General features: G+C 37.6%; 3 protein-coding genes and 2 non-coding genes across 8 annotated transcripts; 4 read left to right on the top strand and 1 right to left on the bottom strand.

Moving 5' to 3' along the window:
- The first annotated feature begins 1,091 nt into the window (after positions 1-1,091).
- Positions 1,092-1,163, top strand: Trnag-ucc (transfer RNA glycine (anticodon UCC)). The gene has a single exon. It is a non-coding gene; the product is annotated as a tRNA-Gly (tRNA).
- Positions 1,164-1,576: 413 nt separating this feature from the next.
- LOC141905041 (junction-mediating and -regulatory protein-like) lies at positions 1,577-6,998 on the bottom strand. Of its 2 annotated transcripts, XM_074793764.1 has the most exons (10): positions 6,906-6,998; positions 6,147-6,196; positions 4,900-5,841; positions 4,335-4,425; positions 4,096-4,261; positions 3,599-3,768; positions 3,195-3,281; positions 3,017-3,112; positions 2,364-2,799; positions 1,577-2,156 (listed from the first exon to the last, which is right to left on the bottom strand). In XM_074793764.1, the coding sequence occupies exons 3-10, from the start codon at positions 5,808-5,810 to the stop codon at positions 1,921-1,923; spliced, it is 2,193 nt and encodes a 730-aa protein (XP_074649865.1). In that variant the 5' UTR covers positions 5,811-5,841; positions 6,147-6,196; positions 6,906-6,998; the 3' UTR covers positions 1,577-1,920. The 2 variants fall into 2 exon arrangements, with proteins under 2 accessions (XP_074649865.1, XP_074649863.1); XM_074793762.1 differs by lacking the exon at positions 6,906-6,998 and having other exon boundaries at positions 6,147-6,225.
- Trnav-cac (transfer RNA valine (anticodon CAC)) lies at positions 6,439-6,511 on the top strand. Its single transcript has one exon. It is a non-coding gene; the product is annotated as a tRNA-Val (tRNA).
- On the top strand, positions 6,964-15,984 carry LOC141905042 (monocarboxylate transporter 13-like). Of its 3 annotated transcripts, none has more exons than XM_074793765.1 (6): positions 6,964-7,256; positions 10,100-10,458; positions 11,399-11,542; positions 11,620-12,387; positions 13,437-13,614; positions 14,150-15,984. In XM_074793765.1, exons 2-6 carry the CDS (start codon positions 10,107-10,109, stop codon positions 14,172-14,174), a joined length of 1,467 nt encoding a protein of 488 aa, XP_074649866.1. In that variant the 5' UTR covers positions 6,964-7,256; positions 10,100-10,106; the 3' UTR covers positions 14,175-15,984. The 3 variants fall into 3 exon arrangements, with proteins under 3 accessions (XP_074649866.1, XP_074649867.1, XP_074649868.1); XM_074793766.1 differs by having other exon boundaries at positions 6,964-7,270; XM_074793767.1 differs by lacking the exon at positions 6,964-7,256 and adding an exon at positions 9,675-10,005.
- A 1,426-nt stretch (positions 15,985-17,410) lies between these two features.
- On the top strand, positions 17,411-20,457 carry LOC141906536 (monocarboxylate transporter 13-like). Its single transcript, XM_074795868.1, has 5 exons — positions 17,411-17,789; positions 18,436-18,579; positions 18,657-19,424; positions 19,501-19,678; positions 19,791-20,457. The coding sequence occupies exons 1-5, from the start codon at positions 17,441-17,443 to the stop codon at positions 19,813-19,815; spliced, it is 1,464 nt and encodes a 487-aa protein (XP_074651969.1). The 5' UTR covers positions 17,411-17,440; the 3' UTR covers positions 19,816-20,457.
- The last annotated feature ends 215 nt before the right edge of the window (positions 20,458-20,672 follow it).

Here is a 20,672-nt window from a genome sequence, read left to right as displayed (position 1 = left end):
ATCAATATGAAATACATTTCATAACTGATGACTGAAATCTCAGGTTACTCTATGGTAATATTTAGAGGAAATGGCACCACCAAGATGATTCAATCACCAGCCTCTATTTTGAGGGACAAGTTACTATAAACGCTTCACTGTGCGTACCTAACATTTTCACACGACTTGAAGTGTTGTCTTCTTATTTCTGAGCACTGACACGTGTAAAATTGGTTTTCCTCCAGAGACGCTCGTAAAAAACACATCACCAAACCGGGGCGGCATACACCGCTCATCCGTCCACATCCACCGAGCTATAATTACACGTAATTCGCGCGTTTTCACTCATCATTGCTCAACAAAGATAACAAATTTCTTATCTCATTAAGTTCATTTGTATATTCGTTTTGATGCATCCGTAATCGTATTTAGGGCATCAGAGCGCGAAAGAACTCGGCTTCGTTAGTCGTGCCTGATTACTCGTGGCACACGGAACGAAAATTAGCCCGTTTGAAAGCGGAGACTGCGACGAAACGAGCCAGAAAATTGATGTCCCCCTGTAACCAGCTAATCAACTAATCTTATCAACTATAATTGCGCGCCAAATATGTTGTGAATGTAATTTTAATGGATGAATGGTCTCTCTTTTTGCCAACGTATAATCTAATTTCGTTCGGCGAAGTCGAAACTTTGATGCAATACGCCGGGCGTTATGACGACCACGCCGACCGAAAAATGATGATCTATTTTATCAGTATTCGGGTATAGATAGGAATCAGATATACATTATCTCCGTAAAACTTCTACACCACTTCAAACGCAAAAACTTAATCAACCCTATCTTATTTTGATATAGTAATTATCGTATTCAAAATTGGGAAATATGTGCGGCTACTAGAATCCAACGTCGTGTAGGAAGCAGTCTACATTGGCAGCGCCTCAAAATCGTAAAGTTGCGTCAGCACGAAATAGAATGTATAATCCTAGTATGGCGGTGTATCATCGATGCTAATAGACGCCAACCGAGCTTACTGTCGCAAACGACATATTCAGTGACGCCGTCTATGATGATTGTCATTCATAAGCTAAATAAGCGGCGTGGCAGATAACTGGCGTTCGTGGTGTAAAGGTTAGCATCGTTGCCTTCCAAGCAATGGATCCGGGTTCGATTCCCGGCGAACGCACAGAATTTTTTCGACTTCAAAACATTTTCCTCGAACAAATTTTCCTGTCAGAAGAATATCTGTCTTAATAAGTATTACCAGATAATACAAAATTCAAAACAACGTTTAATCACCATTAATGCACAGGGCACTCTAAAAACATCATGACTAGACTAAGCGTAATATCAGTGAGCACACAATTCTCAGTCGTCATACTTGGGGGCTTGACGATGAGAATAGCCGAAAACCAAACGAGTAATTTCATAATCGATTCGGTATTTTACTGGGAGCCAGTGAAGTTAGTTCCTTGAGAATGCGCCGGAGAAGACTTAGCTGACGGTCCATTAACCGTGTTATAGTAATTCAAAGTAGATAGAAATTAATTTACAAGCTTTAATCAATTTGAAGAATTTGTTTATTGTATCAATCGGAATAACCTAACTTTCGTGTACATTCAATTACAACACGTACTTAAATAAATTAGCAAATTTACAATAGAATGAAAAAATATTACAAACAAGAACTGAACAAGCACAGAATGACTAGATATCAAAGAAATATATCCAACAATTGAGGAACATTAAAACAGATATATTTTCAAGAAATACACAGCAAATGAACAGACACCTTGAACCAATACATAGAACCCATACAAAATTAATTCTTAATTCATTATTCTCTCCAAATCAGTGTAGACTTCTGATGTAAATAGTGCCAAATTCATAGTGCCTAATTTACCGGGTAATACGAATTTCCTTCAATGAAATATTCTTAAAAATCAATCCTCAAAATCTTGATCAGTGAATTCGCTGGAGTCTTCCTCATCATCGGAAAATGAAGCAGTAAGTTTCTGTATACGGCCTAAAGCCTGTTGTAAATGTTGTAGGTGACTTTCACTAGGAGTTGATAACGTCATCGATGGACTGTCGCCATCAGCAGCAGCAGGGGTAACTACGCGTCGTAATTTCACACCTTGTCGTATCAGTAGCATCATGTTAGACATCGGATCTTCACCTACAAATACGCCATCTATCAATAATATCGAAAACCATTTCATGACAGATGAAAGGCTGGTCACTCGTGAAGTGTGCATCCTCGGGGGAGGGGACTATCCACAGTGCTTAAGATCGTTTATATATAGAACGGGTTTAAATCGGTAATTCAAACACAATAATCAATGAACCCCTAAAAGATTCATTAACTAAATGATAATATGCAAACCTTTTGATGGACCAGTATGAACAGGTTCTGTTGATTTCTTCAGTTTAGTCCTAGCTGATTGTATATCCGATAGATTGATCATTTGATCAGTATTTTTAGACTCCGCAGCACGACCAGTCTTTTTAACATCGTCGGTCTTTTTCAATGGAAGATTAGCTGGAGGGACTGGTGGCGCTGGTGGTGGGGGAGGAGCAATGGGAGGTGGGGGAGGGGGTGGTGGTACAACTGGAGGCATGAGCCCGAGAGGGGCAAGTGGAGGGGGGACAGGGGCACCTGGTTTACTACTAGGTACTGTTTCTGGAGGTACGGGAGTATTTTTAGTCTGACTCGTGGTGCCATCTGTACGATCAGTTCCGTCTGGTTTATCCGATGATCTTCTTTTTTGAGATTTCGATGAATACCTTGATGGATGCAGAGGATTACGATTAGGATATTTCTGAAAATAAAAAAAAAATATGAAGATTTCAAATTTGGTTTTTGAAGAAAATGCACGATGTTAATACTGAACAGTGAAACTGTCCTTACAGAATGCAAGGAAGTTGTGACTGATGGAGAAAAAGGTTCTGAAACAAATCATTTTGTTACCTAATACAGAGTGTAGTGAGGAAAATGAAAGAGTTTCTATAATAAGAGTTTAATCTACAGTGATTCACCTGTTTATGCTGGCGCAATCGTTCTAACGTTTTCTTCCTTTCTTTGTTGATAAATTCTTGTTTTTCAGACAATTCTTCTTTCTGAGCCTCTCGTTTCTAGGAATACATAGAAACAAATTAAAACGGAAATAAATATCAAAACAGTCGTACAGAGAAGATTCTAACCATCTTAACTTACAGCTTGTACGACACGATGTCGCTCTAAGTTTTTCAATTCTTCTTTTTTCTGGTTCTTTTTGTCAGTAATACTTTTCAGATAAGATTTCTATAAATAATACATAAGAGTATTAACGGTACTTGTGTACTATGATTATTTTAAACAAGTTCTAGTCCAGTGGTTGATCCAAAGCCTGCTTATGAAGGTCTTGTGACATATCTAAAGAGATATTAACAATTAAGACATTGACTTTGTAAATTTGTGGTTTTACTGCAATTCCCAGTTGGAACTTTTCCTTATTCTACCAATAATGTAGAGAAGTTCATTCAGAAAAAGGCAACTCAATTCATTAGAGGGTAATGCTGAAGACCCCCCTGGATCGGCGCCTGGGGGTCACCCCTGAGGGAAGAAATCAGTTTCCAGACCTGTCGATTTCGAATGTTCGCTCGTTTACGATTTATAAGCATCAGACGTTGTTTAAATCGTTTCAGTTTTGGATGCGTTTTATGATGATCTTGTTTAGTGTCGTCGTCTTCGCTGCTCAAATCTTCGACGTCTTCAACCGCGTCGTGAAATGTTATTTCATCTTCACTTTCTGAATCGATAGTAAGATACACAGTATACTGTTCAATAGGCTTACTGTATGTAAAGTCAGTAAAAAATGCACAGCATTTCCCCATGATTCTGAAGTCTTAAGTATGCCCCAGTAGAATTCGCCTTACCGCCTTGTGCCGCCCATTTGTTGCCGCATACTTGTCACGATTAAGAAAACATTTTAGGGCCTTGACTGAGAAGCCAGTCAAGTACAGCTGGTTGGGAAACATAATTCCATAGCAATAATTGAAGCATTTAGAAACGACTGTATGACAACACCCGGTGGAACAACAAGCCCTTGTTCATAAATTCGGTGGTTTTATTTTACCTGCAATCTGTTTCAGAACTTGTTGGATGTAGACTTTAACTAAACTTTCTTCTTCATCCATCAGTGTTAATTCAACATTGTACAGCTTATTCTGCCAGTCGAACACCTTTTTTTCTAACTTTTCAATTTCCAGTTTGACGTTGTCTTTTTCATCTAAACTAGCGATCTATAATGCATAACAATGCTCAGTGACGTAAAGCAACACTAATTAGACACAAACGCTTCATTATTCAATTTACCTCTTGTTTTACTTTATCGCGCTGGTTCTCGAACCATTTCATTGTTGCCTTCAATTTTTGTTGTTTCTCTAACGAAAGATCTTCCTCAATTCTGAAAGTCGTTTAGAAGAAAAAATTCAATTTTAAGCACGAAAAAGCTGCGAATAAAACCAAGAAAATATGAAACAGAAATTTAGAGAATGCTTGAAATTCACAAGTTATTTTTAATAAAGGTCATATTGTGGTCCAGTCGATATACAATTCACCTAGTCAGTAACCTGTCTGTGGTTTAGTTTCACGATCGGATATTTTCACAAACCACATCCGATTATAAAAAGCTTACCACCAACGATTAGGTAACTAACTAGTCCAGGGGCAGACTTTGATAAAAGCACAAATTGGAAAGAGGCATAGGGCAAGTATCCATGCAGAACCAGTGCCGTCTTAGGCACGAAACCTCTAAAGGAAAATTTTGATGCAAGTTCCAGGCATTGCAGGACACTAAAGAGAAATCTACAAATAAAATTGCATTATGCATTATGATGATAGGGTTAAGTGATCAACTATTCGACAGTTGGTTCCTCACCTGCATAGACGGTCATAAGCCGATACTTCGAAAGCCGAATTTCCAAATTTATTCTTATCTTCGATCATCCGCGATCGCACGGCTTCCATTAACTCCGACGTTCGGCTGTAATAGTTTTTATAGATTTCCTGTATCGTGTCTAAAGCTTGTACGTATTGTTCCTGCCATTCGGTGAACACAGTCGCGTATTGCTTCTTGATTCGCGCGCCTAAATCCGCATTGTTCAGACAACTCTTCGCTTCCTGCAGTTTGCTGAACGCTAATTCTCGTAAATCTAAAAACGGCTGCAGTTGATAATTATAAGAACGAGCCAGAGCGATGTTCAAATGAAACAAAGCCTCGTCCTCTTGTAAATAAACCTCGGCCATGTCGAGCATGTTAATCGAACTTTCGCGCAGGAATAAAACGTTTTTGAGTTCGTCTTCGGCTTGAGCTACGGCTTCGTCGAAATTTCGACGCTTTAATGCCGAGATATTTTCGAAATATTCGTCGTAGGTGTGCTCTTCGAACAGCGTCGACGTCAGTAAAGTTTGGCCGCAAATTTCTAAGGCGATCAAAAAGTACTGTTCCAGTAGCGCGCAGATGTTTTCGTCGGGGAGTTGCGGATTGCTAAGATACGCCCAGACTCCGCGAGGCTCGAGTGGCAGATTCGGTAGATATAAGGATAACGACGGGTGTATCAAACACAGTTGATCGTGGATTCCTTGTAAATCACGAAACGTGAATAACCCTGTCCATCCCTGAGGGACTTTATCGCTGACAACGCGAGATCGTTCGCGGCAAGTGATCGCGATTTTTTGCTCGATTTCGTTCCACGCGATGTTGAAGTTCAGACGTACTTTCGGAGATTCGTCAAGGAATGGATGCTCCTTCACGGCAACCCAATCTTCCAGAGTATCAGGTTCATCCATGTTTCAGCAATTGGATTCTAATATTTAGTCTCTAAGTGAAGAGCGTATGAATGAAATGAAAATATGAAAAGCAATACACAGTGTTAATTCAACTAGGCTATGGAAAAATTTGGCAATGTGAACCTAGCCAAGCTGGGGATCTACCGTACTACCAACCAGCTGACCAGATCCAGAGACAGAATAGAGACCTCCCTAGTAGAGTTACTCGAGTTAAGATGGATTGGAAGAAAATTGGGGTACAACTGGAAAGAAAGTGCCAAAAAGTCCTTCCAAATGTATTTTTTCTTATAATTCAATTACACTTTCAAATTTATTCTAATATAGATAAGAGCTTACCTCTGATATTTACCCAGGTTAATAATTTAGACGTCACAATTTGAGAAAATCTGAAAAATGGGGTCAAATAAAACTTTATTGAAAATTTAAATAAATATGCTTTATTGAAAAAATACTGGGCATAAAAAACAAACCGTTTTACAAGAAAAATAATACTACTCAATATACATAGTCTTGGTTTAAAATTAAATTTGTTGTAAAGGATTGATTAAATATCTTAAAAAATTAGAATCTGAGCGGATTCTTATTAGATAAAATTTATTTATAATTTTAATGTCAGCACAGATATCCCGGTTTCGTAGTGTAGTGGTTATCACGTCTGCTTCACACGCAGAAGGTCGCGGGTTCGAGCCCCGCCGAAACCTTTTCCTTAACCAACAATTTTCTTCTTTCACATTGTTGCATTTTTCCAATGTACGTCTTCCATGTTTCTCATTGCTGCATTGTTTTTAAGCTTTTGTAAATTGGTAGAAATGACGCAACTTCAAATAAAGCATAATATGGAATTATTGTGATCTTCGAATTTATTGTGATCTCCAAATTTATTGTTTTAAATCAAGTTCTCCTTTGGCGAAAGCCTAAATTGATATTTAGATATATATATATATATATATATATATATATATATATATATATATATATATATATATATATATATATATATATATATATATATATCCACCTGACTATATATATATATCCACCTGACTAGGTATGACAGTAGAATAGTGTGTTTAAACAGTTTTCTTGTATTTCTACCGGTTTATGCCATCACTAATGTATGCTCAACCAGTTCAATCCAGTTCGAACCAGTTGGCACACACAACAGCGCACGGCGCGCTAAACTGAAGCCAACCGATCGCACGTCAGTTCTCTTGTTGTCGACAAGCATTTCGCGTTCAGTTAATGCGCAGAATACATAAGAACAACGCCATTGGGGGCAAATAAAATTCTTACGATAAAATGAAAATACTGACGAGTTTGGCTTGGTTATTGGGAACGGAAGAAGGATTTCAGCTGTAGCAAAACACGAAAAAAAAGCCAGACGAAAATCCGAAAACAAAGGTCTTTAATCACTTCAAAGATTATCCAAAGCACATTTTACTCTAGGTAGGTGATTTATTGTACGTATGATCATTATAGTTTATTTATTATAGCGTATAGTTTTTAGGTGTTTTCCAATTGCAAAATTTCGACTGATCATCTTTTCGTTTTATCACCAACTAGGCGTCCCCTAAAGATCTCCACGAATAATACTGGCAAATGAAAGCGTTTTTGCTTTGGACTATGTCTCGTGATTGTGGTCAATTACCGGCCTACATTTTCAAATTCATTTTTGTCAGTTGAATTTGTTAAGAGTATACATAGTCGATGAAATATTCATTATCCGATACATTATGAAATATCAAGTAATTGATATCACCTAATACTAAATATTCGATATAGTAAATTGATATGGCAGTCGCACAGCTGAATTATATAATTGATATAAGCTTATGAGATATATGAATCCCTTTTTATTAGGCGATTGAAACTCTATCATATTTCGCCTCGCTCTTCAAAATGGCGTTGATTTCACAGCACAAGACAGCAACATGACTCCCTGGTGACGGATGATACGAAGGTTGTTCTTCGCAATGGTGTGCCCTTGAACTCTTAGGCGTTTTCACCTTAGGCAACTGCATACATTAAAATCTTGGAAATGAAATAGACAAAGATATACAGAATTGAAGAATGTGAATATGAGTCTGAATTTGATTTATCCTTTGATTCAATGATATAAGATAATCACCAATGAATTAACGCGATCATACAAACTGTTGCCATGGAAACGCAATACCGTACAGTGCGCGAAATCCGGGTAAGCGTTAGGTCGATTCGACCAGCAGTGGTTGGGTATTGAACATCAACCCAGGAAATCCTTTACAATTTCAATTGATTAAACCAGCGTCCATCCGTTATTGCAGAAATGTAGGCCTATACATATTATACATGTTTAAATGCGGAGACGAGGCTTATGCAAAGTTCAATCTGCTATTAATGCCTAATAGTACATTTTCTTTATTGGACGGTGTAAGTACTCGATGTGGGTTTTATAGTCCGTTAAAAATCATTTTCGTAGGAAATCCGGTTTAGAAATATCCGCTTTTTATTACGACACTATTATCATGTGTCAAAAAGAATCGTCGCTCACACTGGGCGATGCCCTCAAACTTCCCCGCTCACAGGAAACACATTTAAAAGCATCGAGGTATTATCAGATGGGAACCACGCGATAACATCAACGGGTGAAAAAAAAGAAACTTTCTCTTCGAGAAACTTTTTCAACGCTAACGCGAACAGCGTGCGTTCACTTGCAAAGAAATCTAAAACGGCGCGCTTATATGGGAGATAAACGAACAACTTAACAACTTCGCGAGTTGTCTAAAATACATGCTAATCCCAAGTTATATGGAACTCGCTGGTGAAGAAATCTAGAATTTGCCTTTTCATGTTGTAGGCCTATTCGTTTCTGAAAATAAACGAAATATTTGTAACATCCGAGCAACAATTGAATGTCAGAAAATTGAGATTTTTCCAGTATTAATGTACTTGTTTAAGGTACGGTGATTGAAAACCAGCTGTTGTGTAAAGATTTCTATGACAGATTTTGCCACATATCAAGACGTATATGCTTATATGCATACAATACATAAAAAGTCGCTTTGAAATCTTTCGTATTTTACAATACAGTGCTTCGAGAAAGCAGGTGCGAGCATGAGTCAGTTTAGTCCTTGAATGCCTTTTCAAAACGAACATTTCTGAGTTAGGATTATAGGTTAATAACTAAGATTTTGATTGTGATGGTTCGGTGACTCAACCACTGAAAAATTCTTTCGCGCTATACGACAACATACATTTTTCGATATGCCGAATGCTTCAGAATGAAAGCGAATACTTGCCCCCCACGATACGCCGAGCGTATATTTACGTTTCTTCGGAGCATGATAATAATTGAGGAGGGATACCTTATTGAATCTAGAAGATGATTTATCCCTGTTTGTATTGAGGGATATTAGAAAACATTCTTACAATTCTTATTCTTATTCAAATTCACATGTCACTCATGACGCGCTGACCCAAAATGAAACGAAAATAAATCTAATTTGATCAATAAAAACCGGTTTTCGTTGCTCCATTTCAAATATGTTAGTATAGTTTGATAGAAAATAAGATATTTTCATTAGCAAGCTGTTCCTCTGCTTATGAATTCGTTGAAATGCCATTCTAAATAAGGCTATAGCATATACGTTTGATTTCTTTTCATTTTTATTTTTTCAAGTGAATCTGTCGACGGGCTAATCTTTTATTCTTTAAATACATCGAAATTGAATCCTAGCAATATTCTTTATCTTTATTTTTTGGCTTGTTTCCAATTTTACGTAAATGTTTTATATTATATTTTTCGAGTTATGAACCAAACCCCCATAGTGTCTCTCTCAATTTCTAAAACTTTGCTTCTAGTTTTCACTGCTACGAGACTTCGTGAAGTTATTCTCCAACTTAGAGAAGAAAAAAAACGATCCTGATCATATAACATGATGCCATCTTCAGCCTGATTAATTAGTTTAACTAATTTATCAGGCTATAGTCGTAACTATTGATACTAGTTGTATACACGCAACAGCCGCCTACCTATGTCCTCAATGAATTAGAATTAGAATTTATAGGGGATGTCTTTGTCGGTTAGCATTTTAAATACTGCCTGATTCGTATGCATAATTCATGAAAGGGCCAGTACATAATGAAATTTATTATTTATTATGCGCGCTGCCATACGGTGCTCTAGACCGTGGTTTTATGCCATATACGCATAAAGGTATATTCATAAGTACAATCCGTCTGGTCGCTGTCGCTTCGTGCGAAAAATAGCCAGAGAGGTTATTCACACTTAGCTGGGGATTTTCTTGTAGATCGGATATGGCAGAATCGGAGCAACTATTGGAGGTACCCTCGACTCCTCCCGTTATGAACGGAAACGGACATCCGGCAAATCTGTCGCAAAGCAAACTTCTTATACCACAAACACAAACGAGTGATGCGGTCACTTCGGACAAGAAAAGAAAACAATCCACGACTTCGCAGATGTCATCGATCGAGACAAGTTGGTCGTGGTTCGTGATGGTCTCTTCGTTCTTCTGCCATTTGCTTTTGTACGGTATATTCTGGTCAGTCGGTGTATATTACGTCGTGTTCCTTGAAGAATTTCAACAAGACGCTGGGGCAACATCGTGGATCGGCGCTATCCAAGCGTCATTCGTCTATTTCTCAGGTAAAAAAATTGCAGTATGGTGGGTTATGTAGCTTGTTTTTTTTTTTCGAAAACACGCGCTTTGCACTTAAACCTCATGATTGACTCGTCGGAATTGGGTAGATGGTATAACATTTTGTGAGCGTTTTCCAGAAAGTAATATGTAAATCTGATTTCAATTGCAGATAATTGCCTTATAACACAGGCTTTATCCTATAACCGCACTTATAACTGCTGTGATGCGATGCTTTAAACAGTTTTCTTTCTTTATCTCTTCCAGCGGGAATTCTGACACGACCACCTCACCATGAATTCTGTCACCCAAAGCGAGCTATGGAACCTTCATTAATCTTTCAGACGTTAAATTTTCAGAAAACCTATCCATTAAACCAAACGCCTCCCTACTGGCTGACGGTGTAGATGTTCCAAGATTGTTGGCGATGACACAGGTCCTCCCTATCCTAGACCAGATGACAGCGTTTAAAACCAAACAAGCTTATATTCTTCTTAGATGTGAACGAAATGAAGTATAAATGAATGATTCGCCCGGGTGACGGGTTTTCCTTCGGGAAAACTTTTAATCACAATGAATTATTAACAGATAGATGAATCACGTTACCCCTGGAGTAAGTATAAACTTACCATTTCGAACGGATTTTTTTTGGACGGATCATAGTAGGATTTATCACACGGTAAAGCATACAAGAGGACCCAGTCGCGACTTTAACACCGTATTTCTGTCGACCATTCCATTTATTCTGCGTGTGTCATATGACATTTTCAAAGATATATTCACGACTTGAAAAAGTGATTTTTGCTCAATAGTTAAGTATATGGCACACCACAGAATAAGTGGTCCCACCCAGAGTTTTCCAATCGCCACAGATTGGTCACCAAGGCAAAAATGAACCCGATATTTTTTACCTGTTAATATTGACAGGTGTTGATTTTAATATTTCAGGTCCCTTGGGCAGCGTTCTGACGAATAGATTCGGCTATCGTCCGATGATGGTGGCTGGTACACTGCTCGCTTCACTAGGACTCGCTATGAGTATGTTTGCTACCTCCATATATCACCTTTATGCAACATTCGGGATATTAACAGGTAATTTGGCCATCAATGTTAGGCAGATTCTTACCAACATATATACATGTTATCATTGTTTAAACAATCTATTGCAGGTTTGGGTATAGGGATCGCCTATGTACCCTCAATAACTGCTGTTGGGTCGTGGTTTGACCGTCACAGAACGCTCGCTATCGGCATCGCGTGCAGTGGATGTGGAGCTGGCTCATTCGTATTTCCTAGACTCATTCGATTTTTAGTCGAACTTTACGGTTGGCGCGGCTCTTTACTCGTGCTAGCTGGCTTCAATTTGAACATAATTGTCTTCTCAATGTTCATGCTTCCATCACCAAAAGACGAACGCGATGAAAACAGAAACAAAAAACTCATCAAATCCAACAGCAACTCATTATTCAATCATCACATCCTCATCAAAAAGCGCTACCTGTTGCTGAGTTTGAACAATCTATTGTATTTCTTCGGAATGGCAGTAGTCTACGGCCATCTTTCAAACTTCGCAAAAATCAAACTCGACATTCAAGACGATAACACCAGTGCCTTGTTGTTCTCGTATATGGGTCTGGCGAATTTTGCCGGACGTTTATTCTTCGGTTTGTTAGGGCACCACCCTAAAATAAACGTTATTCTAGCGTACGCTTGTGCAACATTCGTTGGAGGGATAGCTACGTTTATGATGCCGTTCGCACCATCTTACACAGTGTTAATCGTATTAGCCGTCGTATTTGGGCTTTTCACTGGTTGCATTGGATCTTACATGCCTGACTTGGTGATCAGGTTCCTGGACATCCATCATTTAGCCGTAGGTTATGGTTGTTTGCTAGTCTACGAAGGAACAGGAACTCTGCTAGGAGGACCAGTAGCAGGTATGTATGACATTGAAAACTTGAGGATTCCACGTGGAGCTCAATCTACAACTTGATTGGTATTAGGTGGCTCATATTTTGGCAAAATGTATGCATTAACAAATTATGAAAATTCATATATTCATATAGATTTCCATTGTCACAGTTTATCATTACCAAATAAATTCAAATTCCTTATGACTTGAAAGTGACACAAATTTAAGAATTTATCAAATCTAGTTAGTAGATGTTGATGTAGACATAAAGTCATGATCACGTTATATACGGCGAACTTGCTCCTATATGTATTGAATAGATGCATATTAATTCATAAGCTAAAAAGGATTTTACCGAGCTCTCATTAAATGTACATTACATCGTATAATTGACATTTGATCGAATCATTTGTTAATGTGTGCATGTATTATTAGATATTAGGCTCGTCATGCTGGTGGTACCATTTGTATTAATGACTTGTTTTTTTCTAATATTCGTCCTCAATTTGATAGACCACGCAACCACCCAGGGCTCGATGGTTTTTTTCTAAACAGGTCCTGGATTTTTCATTTGATTCACAACATGATGGATGATTAACTAGCCCTCATTCATAGCTACCATTCTGATGATGATTTATGAATTTGAAAAAGCTTATAACTGATGATTTTCAATGAAAATTGAACACTTGTTTATACTAAAATGCATCGAATGAGGAAAATTCCAAGTCGATTACAGTAATATAATATATGGGTAAATTGTTACCGTCAAAATAGTGAGATATATTTGATCGTGATTGGAATTTGTAAGTTTGTCATGTTATCGAATTCAGTACATATGACACAATCAAACGCATAAAAAACTTATTGCTTTGAAAGCCCTCAATCAGCGATATTTAAGGTCTAAACATTACTTGATATTGATATTGACTTTTGACATTCTGTCGAGTGACGTCAAGAGTGTTTGTGGTAATTGGCTTTTAATAGACCACTTTTTTAGAATAGTCATACACTGGATTGCCTCTCGACATTCCTATTTTGAAAAAAGCATACGAATCATTATCTCTCTATTTTCAGGTTGGCTATTCGATTTGACATTAGATTATGACGTGTCGTTTTACGTCGGCGGTGCTGCAATGATAGCCGCCGTGATCTCTCTGCTACCGACCTATAAATGCATGAAGCCGTCTCCGCACGAACCCGACGCCGTTTTTTCGACGGAAAAATCGGTCATTCTCAGCTGGGAGCATATCGGGTAGGCATTACGGAAATCTGACTCTATACCTCCCTTATGAGTATAATCGCCATCATTTACGAAGATAGATCAAATAAGAAAGATTCTATCCATTTTCTAAAGCTGTTTCATACATAATTAATTACTAATTGGCAAGTGGAATTTTTATAACTGTAACATATGTCCCGAGAACAACATAATTTTCACAAATTGCACAGTATTTGAATTAATGACGAAATTGACCCAGATAATAATTCTTCCAAAACCTAGAATAATATAGATCGTGAAACCTCGTTAGATATTACCATTGGCTTCGTAATTTATTCATCGGTAGATTGAATTTGTGAAAGTGCATTACAGCTCGAGACCGTTTATTCATAGTAAACACGTAAAACTCGGTTCATCTTGAATAACTTTGAATAGCCTTTGAAATGCACGGAACGAAATAACATGCGCGGTGATATACGATTGCATATTACACGTAGTAAAAAATAAAAAGTATATCCCACGAAATTGACTCATATTTACATAAGAATTTTGTGTTTGCTTTTTTTAGAAACGCCGAGCAGTCTCCTGTATGAGCGAATAAAATGGCTTTTATTGCACCCGGCCACCGCCAACCAGTCTTCATTCTACACGCGGTGCCATTCAAAACTGATGCAACACAATACGACATAATAGCGCTGACGTTTTTTTTCTCGTCAGTTTATTATTCTGCTGTGATGATGCGTCATCAATTACGTTATCTATGTTACTAGAGTATCTTTTGTGATCATCATTTTTTTCTTGTTGATGAATCTCATTCGAATATTTGGACATTTTCCGTAGGTTCAAACTTGCAATTGATGCCAGTAAAATGATAAATATTATCTTAATCGTTATTATTGTTGTTACCATTATCATTTATCATATACAACTGATAGAAAAAGAACTGGATATTTGCACATACTGGTGCTTGTGCTTATACAGTTATTTTTCAAAACAACAGTGTTTCGTATTGTATATGCCCTATGCATAATATTCAATTGCCATATATGTGTGTACATGTATATGCTGTTATGAAACAGCTGGTTTATTATATTAAAAGACTGCTCACCTGTTACTGACATGAATGCAGTGAGCATTTAAAAAAGAACGATGCGTGCTTGATAATTAATGCTTAGATGTAGAAAATGTGCTAAGAATCAGAACCAAGTTTCAATCAGGTTGAAATTTGACTCTATTTCGAATGAACCTATCAGAATAAACGCTCAACTCGAGACTGGGAAACCGGTTCCAGCATCGGATCCACAGTCGATGAAATTCCATTATAACTTCGGGATCGAAAGCTGTTGTGTAGGTAGTTTGATTCATTTGAATATCAGTGATATCGACTTTTTCAGGTACTAAGGGTTTTCAGGTAATTACACTATGGATATCTCACTTTTGATCATGTTTGAGCGGTTGTTATGTATAGATTATTGGCGGCGTTGATGGCGCAAAGAATCTCCTGTTACTGCAGCATTTTATACAATATAATGTAAATACGGTATATATTTTTATATCGTGAACTGATTACCAATTGGCTTTCATTTTGTGTTACTTCGTGAACGGATGCGTTCAAATGACAAATACATTCAAATTGGTGATGAGTCATGAATGTAATCGAGGAGAATTGTACAGGTATCATATTGGATCTGTTCATTTCTAAAAAGAAATTGAAAAAACAGTGAATTGGAAGGAATGGAATATATAATGTGTGGAATAGTTGCAATTGTAAAAAAAAAACTAAAGCTGCGAAGCAATCAATGTTTTCTCATTTTTCTCAAGAAAATATTTAGAAAAATAAAAATAGGATCTACTCTGGTGGAAATGATTGCCATTAGCTGGTGACACTAGGTTAATTCGTCCCTTTTATCGACGATTTAAATCTACGGTAAGATTTGCTCGCTTCATATACATTAACAGTGCCCAAAGTACTGCCTCGATTTATTTGCTTAACATAGAGGTTACGTGCACGGTTTGTAAAAATGTTTTTTTTTTTGTGAATACGTCTTTAAAATGATCTGAGCAGACATGACTATAGAAACGTAAGACTAGATTATTTGTAGATACTAAATAATATATATTTTCACACATTTTTTTTAAACTCTATAAATGCATGGTTAATTTTTCTTGTTCGTTGTAAAGTTTTAAATGTGAAGTAGGTCTCGCAATCTAGTGGCGCCTTTGGTAAATTTTCCACTCGAATTCATATATGTAAGAAGTTTATTACGTTTTATAAATATTGTATTTTCATTACATAGTTCTTTTTTGAGATCAGTAATCGTTACACACTTAACTGTTCTAGGCTATCCGTGTACATATGTATATAATGTGTAATGTATCCGACAAATATACAAGTATATCGTTGATTGATGATAATCAATATTATTGAATAAATATTTTTGACCAAAAAATGTTGTATCTGTGTTTTTTTGCGTTTCGCAATCTAGAGGAAGTCATGCCAGAGTATCGTATTCAGATTGCTGAGGAGGATTATTCAACGTTTCCAATATCTATATATCTCAAAAAACTCAAATGGAACCGGCTTCTCCGGAGTTCTAAACAAGGAATAGCGTCTACCGTATAATTAATTAACTTTGTTAATTTTAAATAAATCTGGAATATTCGGCTGAATTAACAACATTTGTAGTTCGGAATATAAAATGAAAGGTCGTGGGGTACGTCCCTGTTGCATATTTGGTTCATTGCGCTGCGTTCAACCAGACCTGGCCTGATAGATGACTCCAAAGCGCGCAGGAGCTGCTCGGATGGTACCCAATGAGAGATGACTGACACTATTATCATGATTACTTTTATTATTATTATTGCATAATGGCGCGCAATGGGGGCGCCATTATGGGGGGGGGGGGTCAAGCTTTTCTGAACTGAACTTCATTCTCTATTTTGTCCGGCGACTCTGAGCCTCATGGCGGTTAATCTGAGGTTGATTAATGATGTCTTGTTTTTTTCAGCATTCTAAAGAATAAACGAAAAACCTGAACCAATATATGTATAGGCCTATCCTGTTATGTTATCGTCTTAAGGGAAATTATAGATAAATATCATAAAAAACGAACATCGCCGATACAAATGTTTTAGAAATTACATACAAAATTTAAAAAATAGTTTTATTCAAGGTTCGCCGTGATTTTCGATGAATTTTAGATACTATGGATGACAATTAAAAATCTTAATTTGAGTTAGAATATCATGAATGTTGAATAAAAAGCGTTTGCTGCGTTTGAAGCGAATAGTTCCTTAATCATGTAAATGGTTTCGTAATTTGCTCACCTGTCCTGTAATGTGAGAGGAAAACTTATTATGATAAATACACCCTGACTACACTGACCACGCCGAAGAAATTCTATTCATTTTTAAACGATTCGTATGTACACATTAATATACGTGTTACATACACGTTATCATGGTATCGGGGTCGATGAAAGGTCTTTGCAGATTCACAGGTAGAAAAGTGATAAAAAACGAATACATTGAAGTATTTATCTACGTGCATTTTTATTGCAAACCTTCTCAAGAAAGCCTTCATTGTAGCGCTAAAACTTTCATTATTTTCATCTAAACCATTCGTGAAGATTTATCTTTTTATGTGCAAGCTCGAATTATGGTTGACCTCAATACCCTCGGGTTATTTCATATTCAATCGTAACCTATGAATGCTCCAGGGTTGTTTCTAACAGCTGTACTATAAGCGCATTGGTCCCGCTTGCAAACAATTTCACGACGCTACTCCACTGCCAGCCGGTTTAAACCAGTTTATTCGAGTTCTGTTTATAGCAGTAGTTCTCGCGGAGTGAAACAGAAAATGCGAACGTCCGAGCAATTCTTGGAGGAACCCCCTCCCGAATACACAAAAATGATGGCGAATGGTGTTAGGAAAATTTCGAGCATACCGCTAATACCTCAAACACAACCGAGTGGTGCTGATAATGATAATGAGAAAAGAAAACAATCTACGACTTCTCAGATGTCATCAATCGAGACAAGTTGGTCGTGGTTCGTGATGGTCTCTTCGTTCTTCTGTCATTTCCTCATATACGGCGTCTGCTGGTCAGTCGGTGTATATTACGTCGTGTTCCTCGAAGAATTTCAACAAGACGCTGGGGCAACATCGTGGATCGGCGCTATCCAAGTATCATTTGTCTATTTCTCAGGTAAACTAACTCGTCTATTTTCTACCTGATTTGTTAATTTATTCAGCAGATCTTTGCAGGTCAGGGACTTTCCAAAAAGTACTGAATTTTTACATTATAGGTTTTTCTTTACATCTTGATCATTCCAGCTCAGTTTCCACGTGCAGGGCGAAGTTACAGTGTCATTTCATCTTTGCGACTCGAGTAATTAAACAGAGAATAAATTTTCAGGAGACCATTTGCAAACACCTCCCAACGGGCTGTCGACGAATAGAAGAGATGGGGATGGAGGTGTTTGTGGCACAGAATGAAAGACAGTGTTAACCAAACAAGCTTATATTCCTCTTAGATGTGAAAGAAATGAAGTATAAATGAATGATTCACCCGGGTGACGGGTTTTCCTTCGGGAAAACTTTTAATCACAATGAATTATTAACAGATACGTAGATGAATCACGTTACACCTGGAGTAAGTATAAACTTACTATTTCGACCGGTGTTATGTGAATCGGACAGTAAAGTAACCCGATCACATCCGAATGGGAGAGGATCAGATTTTTCACCAGGTTCCCGTGTGCGAACGGGAGAATTCTGTAGGCTATCTTACAGCGGTCTTGCGGTACCGTCATTTTATTCTAACTCCTAAGGTTGTATTCTATACTCTTCAGGTCCCCTGGGCAGCGTGATGATGAATAGATTCGGCTATCGTCCGATGATGGTGGCTGGTACACTGCTCGCTTCACTAGGACTCACGATGAGTATGTTCGCTACCTCCATATATCACCTTTATGCAACATTCGGGATATTAACAGGTAATTTGGCCATCAATGTTAGGCAGATTCTTATCAACATAAATACATGTTAACATTGTTTAAACCATCTATTGCAGGTTTGGGTATAGGGATCGCCTATGTACCCTCAATAACTGCTGTTGGGTCATGGTTTGACCGTCACAGAACGCTCGCTATCGGTATCGCGTGCAGTGGATGTGGAGCTGGCTCATTCGTATTTCCTAGGCTCATTCGATTTTTAGTCGAACTTTACGGTTGGCGCGGCTCTTTACTCGTGCTAGCTGGCATCAATTTGAACATAATTGTCTTCTCAATGTTCATGCTTCCATCACCAAAAGACGAACGCGATGAAAACATAAACAAAAAACTTATCCAATCCAACAGTAATTCATTATTCAATCATCACATCCTCATCAAAAAGCGCTACCTGTTGCTGAGTTTGAACAATCTACTGTATCTTTTCGGAATGGCAGTAGTCTACGGCCATCTTTCAAACTTCGCAAAAATCAAACTCGACATTCAAGACGATAACACCAGTGCCTTGTTATTTTCGTACTTGGGTCTGGCGAATTTCGCCGGACGTTTATTCTTCGGTTTGTTAGGGCACCACCCTAAAATAAACGTTATTCTAGCGTACGCTTGTGCAACATTCGTTGGAGGGGTTGCTACAATCGTGATGCCGTTCGCAACATCTTACACTGTGTTAATCGTATTATCCATCCTTTTTGGGTTTTTCACTGGTTGCATTGGATCTTACATGCCTGACTTGGTGATCAAGTTCCTGGACATCCATCATTTAGCCGTAGGTTATGGTTGTTTGCTGGTCTACGAAGGAACAGGAACTCTGCTAGGAGGACCAGTAGCAGGTATGTTCTTTTCTTGAATGAGTATCTTTCTGATCCATACGGGATCGATTTGTCATCACTATGTCTCTATTTTCAGGTTGGCTATTCGATTTGACATTAGATTATGACGTGTCGTTTTACGTCGGCGGTGCTACAATGATGATCGCTGCGATATGTTTACTGCCGTCCTATAAATGCATGAAGCCGTCTCCGCACGAGCCCGACGTCATTTTACCAACGGAGGGTTCAGTCATTCTCAGCTGGGACAATATCGGGTAAACGCTGTTATTTTGGAATCAAAATCCATGCGAATGCAATGGCGTTCTTATAAGATAATTTGATAAACATAACCATTAATTTTATGATTTTGATTTCTTCTTTTTTCAGCAATGGAGATGTATCGCCGGTTTGAATTTAATCGGTAACATCTAAATGCATTGATTCATACAACTTCATGAAAACGCTTTCAAATCATTATTACATAGTGGTTCAAATGTATTCATGTACATTGTCGTGACTTGTTTTTCGTACTGGATTTTTTCAACTCAGTCCACCACAGTTCAACGTAAGATTGCATATTTGTATTAAAGAAACTTTATTTGACGTATGTACATGTATATATCAGTATGTTAAATGAAATAAAAGGATGGTATTAGACATAGGTCTGGTCAAATAAATGATTAACCAGACCTTAAAACGCGTGTTGAAAAATTGTACAAAAGAATTTACCATATAACATTTTCAAAAGGTCAGATTTGTTGAATAGTTCAACGTATGCCCATTGAATATGTGGTCGAATTGTTTTAAAGTACGTTTATAGCTCACAGCTTTAGACATTGCTAGAATTAAGTAAAGACGTTTGAGAAAAGTATTGTGCGTAGAGAAAACAGGGTATTGATTATTTCTTTTCCAAGTATCGCTTCATTACGGACTCGAGCATATATACGGCACCTCCTCGAGGGCTAGTGCACATGCAATGTATATACAAACTGGCTCATATACCTTTGATACCTAAAACCGCGAATTATTGATACTCGATAATAAATTGTTATTATGCTGTACGTATTTTAATATCAATAAAGAATATTTTTATGTTATTGTTGCCCTCCTTCATTTCCTTATGGTGTCTCCCAGGTGATATAAATTTAGGACTAGTGATATACCTGTAACGCGATTTGGACCACTTTTTCGATTAAGCAAATGCCAATATCTCGGCGGTGCAAGAAATTTTTTGTAAATTATCTCTAATAAAATCCTCAAGACGTGGCT

Source organism: Tubulanus polymorphus, chromosome 5, assembly GCF_964204645.1.
Source record: "Tubulanus polymorphus chromosome 5, tnTubPoly1.2, whole genome shotgun sequence".
In the NCBI taxonomy this organism is placed as follows: Eukaryota; Metazoa; Nemertea; class Palaeonemertea; order Tubulaniformes; family Tubulanidae; genus Tubulanus; species Tubulanus polymorphus.
This window is presented reverse-complemented; position numbering and strand designations above follow the sequence as displayed.

What these genes read in the sequence shown, in the direction of transcription:
- LOC141905041 (XM_074793764.1), bottom strand. Translation starts at nt 5,810, where the DNA reads ATGGATGAACCTGATACTCTGGAAGATTGGGTTGCCGTGAAGGAGCAT. An exon ending in GCGATAAAGTAAAACAAGAG is followed by an intron (nt 4,262 to 4,334) that starts GTAAATTGAATA and finishes TATGCATTATAG; the next exon opens with ATCGCTAGTTTAGATGAAAA. An exon ending in AGTTCTGAAACAGATTGCAG is followed by an intron (nt 3,769 to 4,095) that starts GTAAAATAAAAC and finishes CTATCGATTCAG; the next exon opens with AAAGTGAAGATGAAATAACA.
- LOC141905042 (XM_074793765.1), top strand. Translation starts at nt 10,107, where the DNA reads ATGGCAGAATCGGAGCAACTATTGGAGGTACCCTCGACTCCTCCCGTT. An exon ending in GCTAGGAGGACCAGTAGCAG is followed by an intron (nt 12,388 to 13,436) that starts GTATGTATGACA and finishes CTCTATTTTCAG; the next exon opens with GTTGGCTATTCGATTTGACA. An exon ending in CTCAGCTGGGAGCATATCGG is followed by an intron (nt 13,615 to 14,149) that starts GTAGGCATTACG and finishes TGCTTTTTTTAG; the next exon opens with AAACGCCGAGCAGTCTCCTG.
- LOC141906536 (XM_074795868.1), top strand. Translation starts at nt 17,441, where the DNA reads ATGCGAACGTCCGAGCAATTCTTGGAGGAACCCCCTCCCGAATACACA. An exon ending in GCTAGGAGGACCAGTAGCAG is followed by an intron (nt 19,425 to 19,500) that starts GTATGTTCTTTT and finishes CTCTATTTTCAG; the next exon opens with GTTGGCTATTCGATTTGACA. An exon ending in CTCAGCTGGGACAATATCGG is followed by an intron (nt 19,679 to 19,790) that starts GTAAACGCTGTT and finishes TTCTTTTTTCAG; the next exon opens with CAATGGAGATGTATCGCCGG.